Here is a 16736-nt window from a genome sequence, read left to right on the forward strand (position 1 = left end):
TAAAAGCATATATAAAATAAACTAAATAATCTTAAAATATGTATGAGACTAAATGTGCAATCTAGGGATAGAGAAGTTCTTCACCAAGATAAGAAACTAGAGTCTGTAAAAAGAAATAAAGTAAACCTTTCAATTTATGAAACATTACTAAGTTTTCTAAGGCAAAAGATGCACTAAACAGAGCCAAACATAAAAAAATAAATCTGGAAATAACAAAATAGTTTATAAGAACATGTGAGAAGCTTGGCCGCCATCATGAACGACACAGTAACTATCCGGACCAGGAAGTTCATGACTAACCGACTACTTCAGCGGAAACAGATGGTCATTGATGTTCTTCACCCCGGAAAGGCAACAGTACCTAAGACAGAAATTCGGGAAAAACTAGCCAAAATGTACAAGACCACACCAGATGTCGTATTTGTGTTTGGATTCAGAACCCATTTTGGTGGTGGCAAGACAACCGGCTTTGGCATGATACATGATTCCTTGGATTATGCAAAGAAAAATGAACCCAAACACAGACTTGCAAGACATGGCCTGTATGAGAAGAAAAAGACATCAAGAAAACAGCGAAAGGAACGCAAGAACAGAATGAAGAAAGTCAGGGGGACTGCAAAAGCCAATGTTGGTGCTGGCAAAAAGAAGTGAACTGGAGATTGGACAACAGAAGGAGTAAAGATGCTGCAGTGGCTTTATCTAGTTGTGCAGATTTTTCATGAGAGGATCAATAAACTAAGAATGTTAACATGTAAAAAAAAAAGAACATGTGAAATATCTATATTAATATTTCTCAAAATTTAAGATAAATACCTGACATCTCATTAAAATGCAGATCCTGATATGGTAGATTGGAGGTGGGGCATTTCCAACCAACACAAACATGATGCTGATACTGGTAACTCTAAGGAATTTGTTAAGAGAAAAATAAGCTCTCTATGGAGGTAAAAATGAGCAAAGAGCATGAAAAGGCAATTTAAAAGGGAAAATTAACTCACACATTTGAAAAAATGCTAAAATCACTGATAAAAATACATATAACAATGTGATACTAGCTTTCATGTGTTATTTTTTATTTGCAAAAAAGTAAAAGGAAAGCTCTCCTAGGATGTGAGGGATATGAAGGAAAATATTGCTTTCATATAATGCAGGCTTTGAATTTGAACTATTAGAGCTCTTTGGAAAAGTTATTTGATAGAGCTATTAAATTTTTAAAATACACATATCTTCCAAGGTCACAGCTCTACTACTAGGAATTTAGCCCATGGCAATAAAAACACCAGTATGAGAGAATACATGTATAGGTATGTTTGCTACGGCATTGTTTATAGAGACAATAAGAAAAAAATGGAATTCTTATATTTATGTTATTAGTTAAATAAATTATGAAGCAGTTACAGCTTATAATGTTGTATAACCATTGAGATAATAAATTAGAGCTATACCAGTTGAGATGGAGCAATTTTCACAAGTTGTTATTGAAAAGTGAGATGAGGATGTAAAAAAGGCAAAATCTATATGTATATGTATGTATATGTATATGTAATCACTATGATGTTAACTCTTTGTTATTAGATGTTAACACATACATACTAAGATGTTAACTCAAGAGTTTGTTCCCACAAACATACAGTTTATTTATATTTAGTGATAGGTAAAACAATCAGGAAACAAATACCACCCATGTGTTTCAATGCTTGTTAAATCATCTTTCCACAAATAGCCTTAAAGCAATCCCTATACCATAGTTGAAGTTTAGAGGTAAGCCATCTGGAAGAGGTAAGTAAAATAAAAAAAACGATAATAATCATACCCCCCAAAATCCCCCAAAACCTATCAAGCAAGAATAGTATAATGCATTGGTGTAAAGTTGTATAAAAGAGTGCATGAACAGTTTAAAACATTAGAAAAAGTAACAGAACCATATCTATTGATCTGTAGGTATAAACAAAATATATTAAATGAAATGAGAAAGTTGTAGAGTAGTGTGTATATGTAATATGCTTGTGTTTCTAAAATCAGATGAGCAAACAAATCTCATATATATGAATTTATATATATATGAAGAAGGGCAAAATGTATGAACTAGGCTGTTAATGTCAGTTGTCAGTTACCTCAGAGAGAAAGTCTGGTAAGAAGAGATGGGGGGGGTAATTTCTCATTACAATGAAACATAAAATGCACAGTTTTATAAAATAAATTGTTTTTAGTATGATAAATTTGGCTATTTAAATACATTCATACTAATTTTTTGTAAGACAGATAATGATCCACTAATTTTTCATCCTTTATAATTCTCGATATTTCTACATAGCTCCATAACAAATGATAAATTCCTGAAAAAGGTGTTATCCCTATAAAATCTCCTAATTCTAATACATTCAAAAGATCTTTTTACTCAATTTGTAAATGGCATTTTATTTGCTAATTTTATTTCCCTAAATATAATCTGATAGAAATTTTCTACTAGAGGCAGTATCACATTGAGAAAAGACAATGAAATACGAGTCGGGAGACCTGGATTTTAGTCTTGTCTTTGCCACTGTGTGACCTTTTTAAACCTCATTATAAAGAAAAGAAAAGAACAGGCTAGAAATAATTGTGATGGGTATTAAGGAGGGCACATACTGCATGGAGCACTGGGTGTTACACGAAAACAATGGATCGTGGATCACCACATCAAAAACGAATGATGTAATGTATGGTGACTAACATAACATAATAAAATTTTTAAAAAAGAAAAAATTGAAGTAATTGGAATTAGCAGAAACATGACACTAAGCAAATATGTCTAATTCATCATGCTATTATGTTTGCTGAGCCCAGATGTGTTCAAATAATCCTTCACAGCCCAAGAAGCCAGTTTGAACCAATTAGTCAGTTTGCAGAAGAAATGATTTTTTTTTTTTTTTTTGTCATTCCAAATAACCACTAGATCTTTTCCATCAGTAGTCCTCAAAAACTCTCCATTGGTTGTTTATTATCTTCCTTACAGATGTGTCATTCACCTACCCTTTTTCTGTCTTTTCCAACATCATTGACTATACACTAAACATTTGTGAAATACCTGAAAATCTTTCTAATTAGCATCACCAAGGAATAATAATTCTATCTTTTAAGTTCCACCTACCTTTACCCTGGGTCTCATCTACTCATTTCTTTTTGTTTTTTTAAACCACTTTATTACAGTACAGTTGACAAACAAAAAGCTACACATTTTAGGGCACCTGGGTGGCTCAGTCATTAAGCGTCTGCCTTCAGCTCAGGTCATGATCCCAGGGTCCTGGGATGGAGCCCCACATCGGGCTCCCAGCTGAGGAGCTTCTCCCTCTCCCACTCCCCCTGCTTGTGTTCCCTCTCTAGCTGTCTCTCTCTCTCTCTGTCAAATAAATAAATAGAATCTTTAGACAAAAAAGCTACACATTTTAAATATCTATATCCTGGCTATGGGCGAAAATACACAATATATTGGAAGTTAATTCAGAGCATATATAGCCTCATAGAGAACTTAACCATAACCCTGCAAAGTATTGCCACCTAACTGGCAGTGTAACTGAGTCTTCAAAAGGCCATTCCACCATTCCGTCAAGCCAGCTGCTTCAGGATGGTGGGAACCATGATAAGACTAGTGAATTCCATGATCATGGGTTCATTGCCACACTTCATTTGCTCTGAAGTTAGTTTCTTGATAAAAAATTATGTTGTGTGGAATACCATAATGGTGCATAAGGCACCATCAAGTCCACCTCTAGTAGATTTTGCAGAAGCACTACATGTAGGAAAAACAAATCCAGATACAGAGTGTCTATTCCCATAAGAATGAAACACTGCCCCTTCCATGATGGAAGTCACTAACCTGCTGCAGGTAACTGTCTGATCAACCCAGGGAAATGGTCCATATTGGAGACTTAGTGTTGGTCTCTGCTGCTGGCAGATTAGGCATTCAGTGGTGGTTATAGTCAGGTTAATCTTGGTGAGCTGAAATCCATATTGCTGAGCTCATGCATAACCTCCGTCCCTGCCATTATGGCCATTGTTATAAGCCTACTGGATAGTGACAGGAAAAGCTGGACAGAGTCTGTTATCCTCAGAATGTGTCATCCTATCCACTTGATTATTAAAATCCTCTTCTTTCTTTAAATAATTTTTATTGTGTTTAATTAGCCAACATATAGTACATCATTAGATTTTGATTTGTGTTAGTTGTGTATAACACCCAGTGCTTATCACCACAAGTGTCCTCCTTAATACCCATAACCCGATTACCCCATTCCCCCACCCCCCAACCCCCTTCTGTAACCCTCAGTTTGGTTCCCGGAGTCCAGAGTCTCTCGTGGTTTGTCTCCCTCTCTGATTAAAATCCTCTTCTGCTGAAGTCACCCATTAGTAGCATTCAAATGGGACACAAATATCTTCATTTTGTTGTTTTGCCCACTCAGAGAGGTCTATTCACATATCTTTACCCTATACCTCCTTGTCACCAATTTTCCAATCACGTTTTTTTCCAAGCCCCTCTCCATCCAGCCAAATCATTGACCACAGCTCACAAAGTTGTATACACTCATGCCTCTTTCAATTTATCTTTCCATGAAAATTAAAAACCAGGTGCACAGCTCAAAGTTCTGCCCACATGGAGGATTTCCTTTCAACACTGTCCTTCAGGGATGTCTCAGAAAGGAGCTGTAGTACTACAGCTGTCCATTTTCAGGTGGTGTCTGCATATTATACAGAACTATCTGCAAATCAGGCCTGAGTTTTCTCTTGTAGGGAACTCCTCATGAGGACATAAGTGTGGGCTAGGTGAGAGAAGTTAATATAGGGGGATTGGGTGAGGTATATGCATTAGGGTAACTTTGTTATATAACTTAATTGTGCTTCCAAGGACTGTTCAATCCTGATATTGTATGAATTACTTCCATTTGAGGATGGAGTGATGCTATGCACACCCAACTCTATGGCTAGTTGGGTCATATAACACCCAGTTCATGATGGGCAATTCAACATAACTTGGTAGCCCATGGTCAAACACTGTCTCTACAAAGACTTAGTAACAAGCCAAAAGTTGTTTCTCAAAAGAAAAGCTGTTATTCACAGAGGATAACAAGACTTTACTCCAAAATCCTAAAAATCTGTACAGTGATTCACTGACAGTGGCCTGCCAAATCTCCAAAGAGCACCTTTATCTGCCGCTGACATTTCAAGCACCATTGGATCATATGGCCCAAGTGGCAGAGAAGTTTTCAAGACAGCCTGGACCTATTGGAAAGCCTTCTCTTGTTCTGGACCCCACTAAAAACTAGGAGATTTCATGTCACTTGGTAAATGAGCCAGAATATCACACCCCAATCAAGAATATACTGCCTCCAATATCCAAAGAGGCCCCCTAGGAATTATGCTTATTTTTTCGTTATACAATGATCAGATGTCACAATCCTTCTTTCACCTTAGAAGCTATACCTCAACATGCCCAATACCACTGAACTTCTAGAAGTTTCACTGAAGTTAAAGGCCTTTAAACTTTTTTTTAATTTATGATTTTTTATTCATATAATTTTCAAGAGCAGTTTTAAGTTTGCAGCAAAATTTAGGGAAAGGTACAGAGATCTCCCATACAATGCCGCCCCCACACATGCATAGCCTCTCCCATTATCAATTTCACCACCAGAGTGGTACAATTGTTACAATCAATGAACCTATGCCCTTGAATTTTTGACAGATTTATTTTCCACTTCTGACATAAAAGAAGTCTTACAAATAAGTCTAGAATATTTGTACCTCTTGCTCACTAGGTCTAATTTGCATTATGTCATCACTATAATGGACCAGTGTAATGTCTTGTGAAAGGGAAAGGTGATCAAGAGTCCCTATCATTCCTACGACAACATTAGGCTGAAGAGTTGATATACTCCTGAGGCAGGACAGTGAAATTGTATTGATGGCTTTGTAACCTGAAGGTCAACTGCTTCTGGTGGTCTTTATCACCAGGTATGGAGAACAAAGCATTTGCCAGATCAATAGCTGCATACCAGGTGCCAAAGGATATGTTAATTTGCTCAATCAATAAAACCACATCTGGTACAGTAGCTGTAGTTAGAATCACCACCTGGGTAAGTTTATGATGATCTATTCTTATACTCCAAGTTTCATCCATTTTCTGCACTGGCCAAATAGGTGAATTAAATGGGGTGTGATGAGAGTCACCATCCCAGAATTCTTCAAGTCCTTGATGGTGCCACTGATGTCTTCAATCCCTCCAAGAATGTGGTAGTGCTTTTTTTTTTTTTTTTTCCTATTTTCCTAGGCAGACAAACTTCTAGTGACTTCCATTTGGCCTTTCCTGCCATTACAACCCATACTCCACAGATCAGGAACTAATGTGGAGATTCTGCCAGTTGCTGAGCATTCCTATTCCATTTATGCATTCTAGAACTGGGGAAATTACCACCAAGTCAGTTTGGGGACACACTGGACCCAAAGTATGATGGACTTGAGCTGATGCTCCATTGGTTACTTGACCTGTATAAACCCTTAATTTGAGTGGTGGACCACAGTGATGTTTTGAAACTCCAGGAATTACTATCAGTTCAGAGCTAGTGTCCATTAATCCCCTATAAGTCTGATTATTTCCCTTTCCTCAATGCATAGTCACCCTGGGAAAAAGCTGTAGGTCCTTTTGGGGAAAGTTGAGATAAAAATTAACAATATACATTTTTGGTAGTGTATTGGAGTCTTTCTTCAAGGGGACCCAGGCTCCCCTTCATTAAAGGGGTTCTATGTCTCTACACTGGCTCAAGTCTCAGGATTGATTGAGGGACCATGAATTTCTGTTTTAGTAATTAATGTTAGACTCCTGTTCACTTGACCTATAATTCTTTTGCTTATACAGATCAAGAAATAATTTGGTAGACTGCCTATATATTTCTCTTCTATGAACATCATGATCCTATGCAAATTTTAGGATTGTTTGTTCCAGCACTGTGAAAAATGTCATTGGAATTTTGATTGGGATGGCATTGAAGGTGTAGATTGCTCTGGGCAGTATAGACATTTTTAACAATGTTTCTTCTTTCGATCCATGAGCATGGAATGTTTTTCCATCTTTTTGTGTCTTCTTCAATTTCTTTCATGAGTGTTCTGTAGTTCCTAGAGTATAGATCCTTTACCTCTTTGGTTAGGTTTATTCTGAGGTATCTTATGGTTTTTGGTGCTATTGTAAATGGAATCGTGTCTCTAATTTCTCTTTCTACAGTTGCATTGTTAGTGTATAAGAAAGCAACTGATTTCTGTGCATTGATTTTGTATCCTGCCACATCACTGAATTGCTGTATGAGTTCTAGTAATTTGGGGGTGGAGTCTTTTGGGTTTTCCACATAAAGTATCATGTCATCTGTGAAAAGAAGAGTTTGACTTCTTCTTTGCCAATTTGAATACCTTTCATTTCTTTTTGTTGTCTGATTGCTGTGGCCAGGATTTCTAGTACTATGTTGAACAATAGTGACGAGAGTGGGCATCCTTGACATCTTCCTAATCTTAAGGGAAAAGCTCCCAGCTTTTCCCCATTGAGGATGATATTCACTGTGGGTTTTTCATAGATAGATTTTATGAACTTGAGGAATGTTCCCTCTATCGCTATACTCTGAAGAGTTTTAATCAGGAAAGGATGCTCTATTTTGTCAAGTGGTTTTTCTGCATCAATTGAGAGGAACATATGGTTCTTCTCTCTTCTCTTATTAATGTGTTCTATCACATCGATTGATTTGCAAATGAAACATCCTTGCATCCCGGGGATAAATCACACTTGGTCGTGGTGGATGATCCTTTTAATGTATTGTTGGATCCTATTAGCTAGGATTTTGTTGAGGATTTTGGAATCCATATTCATCAGGGATATCATTCTGAAATTCTCCTTTTTGATGGGGTCTTTGCCTGGTTTGGGGATTAAGGTAATGTTGGCCTCATAGAATGAGTCTGGAAGCTTTCCTTCTGTTTCTATTTTTTGAAACAGCTTCAGGAGAATAGGTATTATTTCTCCTTTGAACATCATGATCAACTAGCCAACACCATAGGTTTCTGGGAGTCAGACTATTCTTACGACTGCTTTGACTTCACTGTCAATTATAGTAACCATACCAACCTTGCCCTTGGCAATTGCATAATGTGACTCGGTTCCTGCCACCCTAGGATTCAATTATCCCCATTGCGTTTAAACATCCTACTTTAGTGGTAGTAGTTCCCACTGTAATATCTCACTTACAGACAAGAACGACCACAGAGTTCTCCAACAATGCTGAGGCCTACCTCACAAATGAATTTTGCACAGTTTTAGAGAAAGGTGTGTCCTCTGGACCCTCCTGATGTTAGTATGAAGATTTTGTATAATAAATCCACCTTAACAGTCCAATCTCCCTAAGTTTTTTGATACCTCCCTTTTCAGTATATCAAGGAAGTTTTGACATTTCGATTTCATTTAGTGTAGGCATTTTTTGGTCCATATTTTATCACCCAACCAATCAAATTGTCAGAGAACTCTATCTCCTTGAGCTGCAACATTGAATACATTCTTAGGGAATCCATATTAATAATTTCAGCCTGATATAAATTTATGTTCCTTCCACCATTATCCCAAATCCTTAATATCTATTCCCACACATGTTCTCCATTTTTCTTTCTATGTAAATTGAAAAAATCATGTCATTATTTTGGAGTACAGTGCACCTCCTCATCGGTCTCACCTTGTACCTCAGCCTTCAGGGTCTTCTGGGACTTGTGTCTAGTTATAGGTTCATAAGTAAAGAGGGAAATTTGGGATAGATCCTGAGAAGAATCTGCAAGGTGGTTACAGGTAACTTACCTCAGGGATGGCCATTAAAAGTCCTTTGGCAAATCAGGGTTAAACTCCTCTGACAAGGGTGGAAGAGCTGGTCCTCCTGACAAAGAAGACCCAGAATTTGGGGGTTCATTATCCTCAACTTCATCAGGATCTGTCCATATGTCTCCATTCCAAATTTTAGTATCCACATAATTCTAAATTAATGACTTATTTTAACAGATGAAACCTTACAAATTTGGAGATTCAAATCATCCATGCACAGGATGATTCTCTGAATTTTGTATTCAGGACCTCAGACCTTTCACTGCAGGAAATAAGGGTTTCTTTCAAGGAAGACATAGGAAATTTCAGGTAATTTATGTAGAAGTTGAGCTGAGAATTAGAAGCTCTGAATTCATCCTCTCCCACTACTCCCTCCAATGCAGTCTGTAGCAACAAGCCATTATCATTATATTCATTAGTTTGACAAAAATATTTTAAGGTATCAAATATGTAGTCATCCAGAACTTTACAATTTGTAAGTATTTGATTAAGATTATCCAATAGTGTCATTTTGCATATCTCTATTGCCACATCACACCATGGACCATCGGTGTCCAGTGTCTTCTTTATCACTGAAAATAGAGTCATTAGTGCCATGAAATATAATCAGATTAGAAAACCAATACAGGGAACCAATATAAGAAATATATATACACAGAGGTACATAAATAGAAAGAAACAGAGACAAAGAGAAATTTTAGAAATTGTTTCATGTGATTAAATCAGGTGTAACTCTTGTCCACCTTAATCATAAAAATAATCTCAATCAAATAGACATCAAGAATTCTTATCACATGGGTATATGTTATCTTCCAGTGAGTTTTCTCTTACTAGAAGACAGATACATTTCTCTCACATTTTATATTCCCTAGAGTGCCTAGAAGAGTTTTGAATTTATAATAATTGAACTGAATCATTTGTAAACAGCGTGGCTACAAAATACTTGATTTACACAAACTGCTGGCACAAGATTGCATCCCTTCAGCATCCCACATGTCGTATATCACAATTATATATACATTTTATGGAATCCTCCCCTCAAAATGGATCATAGTGGGAGTGGAAGGGAAGAAATAAAGGAAAATTTCAAGAATGGCAGGAATCATTCCATTTGGTCTTATTACAGATTCATGTTTAGGAGATACTGAATAGTAATAGCTGCCTGAACCAGATGAAACAGTTTTGTTCTTTTGGTGTGTACTAATTCCCTAAACTCATCAGACCCAGAATTCCACTTCTCCTATGCCAAAGCAGAAGGCTCAACAATGAAGCTGAGCAAGCAACATGGAGTTTCCTGTCACAAAAGGCAATTTCCAGCTTTCACAAAGCAAATATTTTGCAGAGGTACAGGTGTGTCTGTATTTCCCCATGAGCTCAGCCAGCTATTTGCATTTTTACTTGAATCTAAAGTAAGCTGCTTAATCTGTACTGGCAACACAGTTCTCTAGAATAGGACAACTCTGTAAGTTCAGAAGTTTCAACATTTATCAAATATTAGATGTCATTCCAAATCACATTGTAATTAAAATTGTTTGGGAACTTTTTATCCCTGCAAATGTATAATACGACAGCTTTGTGTTTAGCAGCTTCCCTGGAATATTATCAACTCCATGTTGTGGACTATTTGGGCACATCCACCATTTGAGTTTCTATTGACATAATTGCAAATATATCATGCACTGAGATCTCAGCTTCAATTCTGGCCTCCAGGGAGAACTTTTGAAAATAACCCCACTTCCTTCCAATGCATATCTCTTGCTCAGCTATCTAAGCTCACTTACCCCTCCAGAAAAGTTTGGAATAAAGCCTAGGAATAAAAATGGTTTCCAGAGAGTTTAATAGCTCCATGGGTAATCCACACTGGTTAGTTCAAGGATAATGAGATGTCTGGGAAGCTCTTATAGTCAATGTTATGTCCTGGTGTTACTCTTAGTAAACAGTAGTTTCCCATAGTGCAGCACTTGTTTTTTATATACATTCACAAAGATGTTTATTTCAAAATACTTAACAAATTTACAAGTTTCCCTATATGTACTAAGTAATTGTTTCCTCAAGGCCAGAGAAAATGTCACTGCTAGGTAAGTGTATTCAGTTACACTCACATAATCTTGTGGCGATGTCTTAATGCTCTAAATGGAAAACAATAATTCAGTACTTAAAAATATTCTGAATCGTGTTGCTACCTGTTACTTTTGAAAACACCTTCACAACAAGGCACATAGCAATATTAAAAAAGATAATACCATGGAGTGACAAGTCATAACTATTTTACCATGGTGTATAGCCATTTGGATAATATATATAAATCAATATTCTATCTGTTCATGTGTTGCAAATAACACTTGCATTTCATATCTGCAATGATAAAGTGCTAGCTATCCCCCTTGTGTTCTTATTAGTCCTATGCTACATGACTAAATAACAATACACTTAGGGATTTGAAGATAGTAAATATACCCTTATTGTTGAAACTTGTATTAAAAAATAGCTTACTTATAGATATGGGAGTCCACTAATTCTTACTGATCATTCAGGGTACATAATGTTTTGCTTTAAATATCTAGCATTAGGGCAAATTATAAGCTGCAGCATCTGGCACTGAGGCTAAGGCTAGTATTAGGACATTTAGAACCTTTATTCCAAATTAATCATTTTAGTAGAAGAATAAAAATTTTCAAATCAATGAGACTTTTCTCCAGATTTATTCTGTGCAATGGATAGAAAGGCAGCAGGATATGGTTGGGGGTATGTAAATGATACAAGATACATACTTAAGAAATATATAATCTAATTGTATAAGTCTAGCATGTATAAATAAAGTAAGTTGTAAATATTTTCCTGAAATGACTTGCAGATGTAAGGTGTTTAATTAAAAAAAAAAAAAAAAAGAATACAATGTCCAGTGAAGAATAGAAAACTAAACCAAGAGTCAAGAGTCCTGGATTCTGGTTCCAGTTGTCTGACAAACAGAGACCTCAGTTTCTTCTTATGTAAATAATTATGGTACTAGTTATTATATATTACAAGAGATGATCAAATGGGATAATGTATTTGAAAGAGTTTTGAGAAGCATAAAGTGCTATATAAATGCAAGGAATTTTCACATGGAATACTCAGAAAAGTTAGGTTGACTAGTATCAGATATTTGACTAAAATATTAACAAACTGAAAACCACTACAGTTGCAAATATTGAACTGTCAAAAGAGAAGCAAATCTTCCTAAAAAATTTTAATGTCTATATAGTGCTCACAGATGTCTATCTATCTATCCATCTATCTTCTATCTAAACCCTAAATAGTCCTGAACTAGCAAATAATAAATGCTATCTAAATTTATTTATTTACTTTTTTATTATGTTATGTTAGTTACCATACAGTACATTAGTTTTTGATGTAGTGTTCCATGATTCATTGTTTGCTATCTAAATTTTGATGTCATAGCATATAATATGCAAGGTCTAGTTAGGCTTTACTTCAATCAGTTTGGTCAGTCTTTCTAAATAATCACTTGTTGGATTTGTGTGTGCATACCATAGTGACATAAAGCAGCTTGATTCAAGTACACTGTGATCTGTGACACATGATACAGTACCAAATGATGTGTTTGTTAAAATCTGACAGCAGAACACAATGTAAGCAGTTCACATCACTTAATCTGAAATGAGTTCTTTATATGAAAATGTAGAGACAATGTTCATTTGCTAGCAATGATTCAAAAATATTTTAGACAGAGTTTATACAATTTTAGTAATTGAAAACTGATAAATATTGGTACAAATTTGACCAAACAGATAATGGAGATAATTAAGTATAACTTTTTGTTTGTGCTATTGGATTGAACTAGTTATGTTTATTTGATCAGTTATTTCCTCATCTGCTTATTCCTCAGTTTTTAATCATAATTAAAAATATATCTTTAATGGGTTATACTTAAACCTTGAAATATATAGCTTCATTTTGAAAGATATACATGATAGGTAGCAAGAAGTAATTTCAGACCTGGAAATGTGCTTTTTATATAAATTTCATGTATATTTTATATGAACTAGAAATACTGAATTTTCAGTATTTGAAATAGGAATTCAGTACCCAGAGGGATATTAGATTTTTTTTAAATTATTGTTTATGTTTCTACTTGAACTTTTATTTCCTACCATAGAAAAAAACAAATTTCTGATTGACTTAAAGTATTAACAGGTGAATCAGTGTCTCAACATTAAAATGGGTCAAAGGAGTTGTAATATTTACTATAAAAAATGACACTGATAAAGTACTATCTGGGAAAAACTGTGAAGTATAACAGTTACACTGATTTATGTGGTCTATACTTATTTTCTAAAGGAGAAAAATCATTTTAATTTAATTGACAGTCTCTCATACTTGAAATAAAAAGTATCATTTTTTTTTAAGTTTTATTTATTTATCAGAGAGAGAGAGAGAGAGCACACAAGCAGGGGCAGTGGCAGGCAGAGGGAGAAACAGGTTTCCCACTGAGCAAGGACCCCGATGCGGGACTCAATCCCAGGACCCTGGGATCATGACCTGAGCTGAAGGAAGATGCTTAACCGACTGAGCCACCCAGGTGCCCCAGGAGTTCTATTTTTAATCTTGGGGGGAATTTCCATACTGTTTTCCATAGTGGCTATACCCGTTTACATTCCCACCAACAGTGCACAAGAGTACCCTTTCTTCACACTCGCATCAGCACTTGGTATTTTTTTTGATAATTCTAATAGGTATGGACTAATATCACATTGTAGTTCTAATTTTTTATTGAAGTGGAATTGACATATAATGTATTAGTTTCCAGTGTGCAACATATTGACTCAACAATTCTATACATAGTCAATCCTCACCATAATAAGTACAGTCACCATACAACATTATTACATCATTATTGACTATGTTTTCCACGCTGTACTTTTTATCTCCATGACTTACACGTATTTTATAACTGAAAGCTTGTACCTCTTAATCTCCTTTATCTATTTCACCCATTTCCAGACCAACTTCCCTTCTGGCAACCACCACTTTGTTCTCTATATCTAAGTCTGTTTTTGTTTGTTCATTTGATATATTGTTTTGATATTCTACATATAAGTGAAATCATATTGTATTTGTCTTTCTCTGTAGGACTTATTTCACTTAACATATACCCTGTGGGTCTATCCATGTGGCAAATGACAAGACTTTATTATTTTTTATGGTGGAGTAATATTATTACTCCATATTCCACATATATACACACACATATATAAAAACATATACATAAATACATATATAAATATATATACATATATAAATGAAGAAGAGGTGATATATATATGTATATATACCATATATATACCATACATACACATATACAAACAAATACATATATATGAATGTACATACACATACATATATATGAATATGTACATGAACATATATACATATACATATATATCACCTCTTCTTCATATACATATTACATATGAAGAATTTTCCACTATATATACCATATTCTATATTCCATGCATATGCATATATAAACATATGCATGTATATACACATACATATTCATATATGCATATATGAATATATACATATCTACATATTTACATGAATATGCATGAGTATATATGCATATATATAAATATGTATATATATCACACCTTCTTTTTTAAATTTTTTTTCTATTTTATTATGCTATGTTAGTCACCATAAACCATTAGATTTTTTTTTTAATTTTTTTATTGTACACCATTAGTTTTTGATGTAGTGATCCACAATTCATTGTTTTTGTATAACACCCAGTGCTCCATGCAGTACATGCCCTCCTTAATACCCATCACCAGGCTAACCCATCCCACCACCCCCTCCCCTCTAAAACCCTCAGATTGTTTCTCAGAGTGCATAATCTCTCATGGTTCATCTCTCCTTCCAATTTCCCCCCTTCATTTTCCCTTCCTTCTCCTAATGTCCTCCATGCTATTCCTTATGTTCCGCAAATAAGTGAAACCATATAATTGACTTTCTCTGCTTGACTTATTTCACTTAGCATAATCTCCTCCAGTCCCATCCATGTTGATGTAAAAGTTGGGTATTCATCCTTTCTGACGGCTGAATAATATTCCATTGTATATATGGACCACATCTTCTTAATCCATTCATCTGTCAAAGAACATCTTCTTTCCTTTCCATAGTTTGGCTATTGTGGACATTGCTGTTATGAACATTGGGGTGCATATGGCCCTTCTCTTCCTTATATCTGTGTCTTTGGGGTAAATACCCAGGAGTGCAATTGCTGGGTCATAGGGTAGCTCTATTTTTAATTTTTTGAGGAACTTCCACACTGTTTTCCAAAGTGGCTGTACCAACTTGCATTCCCACCAACAGTGTAAGAGGGTTCCCCTTTCTCCACAACCTCTCCAACATTTGTTGTTTCTTGCTTGTCAACTTTTGCCATTCTAACTGGTGTAAGGTGATATCTCAATGTGGTTTTGATTTGAATTTCCCTGATGGCTAATGATGATGAACATTTTTTCATGTGTCTGTTAGCCATTTGTATGTCTTCTTCGGGGAAGTATGTGTTCATGTTTTCTGCCCATTTTTTGACTTTATTATTTGTTTTTTGGGTGTTGAGTTTGAGAAGTTGTTTACAAATCTTGGATACCAGCTCTTTATCTGTAGTGTCATTTGCAAATGTCTTCTCCCATTCTGTGGGTTGCCTCTTTATTTTGTTGACTGTTTCCTTTACTGTGCAGAACCTTTTAATCTAGATTAAGTCCCAAAAGTTCATTTTTGCTTTTGTTTCACTAGCCTTTGGAGATGTATCTTGAAAGAAGTTGCTGTGGGCGATGTCAAAGAGGTTACTGCCTATGTTCTCCTCTAGGATTTTCATAGATTCCTGTCTCCCATTGAGGTCTTTCATCCATTTTGAGTTTATCTTTGTGTATGGTGTTAGAGAATGGTCAAGTTTCATTCTTCTGTATATAGCTGTTCAATTTTCCTAACACCATATATTGAAGAGACTTTTTTCCACTGCATATTTTTTCCTGCTTTGTCGAAGATTATTTGACCATAGAGTTGAGGGTCCATATCTGGGTTCTCTATTCTGTTCCATTGCTCTATATGTCTGTTTTTGTGCCAATACCATGCTGTCTTGGTGATCACACCTTTGCAATATAGCTTGAAATCGGACACCATGATGAACCCAGCTTTGTTTTTCTTTTTCAACTTTTCCTTGGCGATTCGGCGTCTTTTCTGAGTCCATACAAATTTTAGGATTCCTTGTTCCAGCACTTTGAAAAATGTCATTGGAATTTTGATTGGGATGGCATTGAAGGTATAGATTGCTCTGGGTAGCATAGACATTTTAACAATGTTTATTCTTCCGATCCAGGAGCATGGAATGTTTTTCCACCTTTTTGTGTCTTCTTCGATTTCTTTCATAAGTGTTCTGTAGTTCTAGAGTATAGATCCTTTACCTCTTTGGCTGGGTTTATTCTGAGGTATCTTATGGTTTTCGATGCTATTGTAAATGGAATCGTTTCTCTAATTTCTCTCTCTACAGTTGCATTGTTAGTGTCTAAGAAAGCAACGGATTTCTGTGCATTGATTTTGTATCCTGCCACATCACTGAATTGCTGTATGAGTTCTAGTAATTTGGGGGTGGAGTCTTTTGGGTTTTCCACATAAAGTATCATGTCATCTGCTAAAAGAGAGAATTGGACTTCTTCTTTGCCAATTTAAATACCTTTCATTTCTTTTTGTTGTCTGATTGCTGTTGCTAGGACTTCTAGTACTATGTTGAACAACAGTGGTGAGAGTGGGCATCCTTGTCGTGTTCCTGATATTAAGGGAAAGCTTTTGCCCATTGAGG

General features: G+C 35.6%; 1 protein-coding gene across 1 annotated transcript; it reads left to right on the forward strand.

The window, feature by feature from the left end:
- The first annotated feature begins 244 nt into the window (after nucleotides 1-244).
- LOC116628999 (40S ribosomal protein S24-like) lies at nucleotides 245-674 on the forward strand. Its single transcript, XM_032399291.1, has one exon. It carries the CDS (start codon nucleotides 256-258, stop codon nucleotides 649-651), a length of 396 nt encoding a protein of 131 aa, XP_032255182.1. The 5' UTR covers nucleotides 245-255; the 3' UTR covers nucleotides 652-674.
- Nucleotides 675-16736: the final 16062 nt, after the last annotated feature.

Source organism: Phoca vitulina, unplaced genomic scaffold (genome assembly GCF_004348235.1).
Source record: "Phoca vitulina isolate PV1807 unplaced genomic scaffold, GSC_HSeal_1.0 scaffold169, whole genome shotgun sequence".
NCBI classification, from domain to species: domain Eukaryota; kingdom Metazoa; phylum Chordata; class Mammalia; order Carnivora; family Phocidae; genus Phoca; species Phoca vitulina.

Coding starts and splice junctions, on each gene's coding strand:
- LOC116628999 (XM_032399291.1), top strand. CDS start 256: ATGAACGACACAGTAACTATCCGGACCAGGAAGTTCATGACTAACCGA.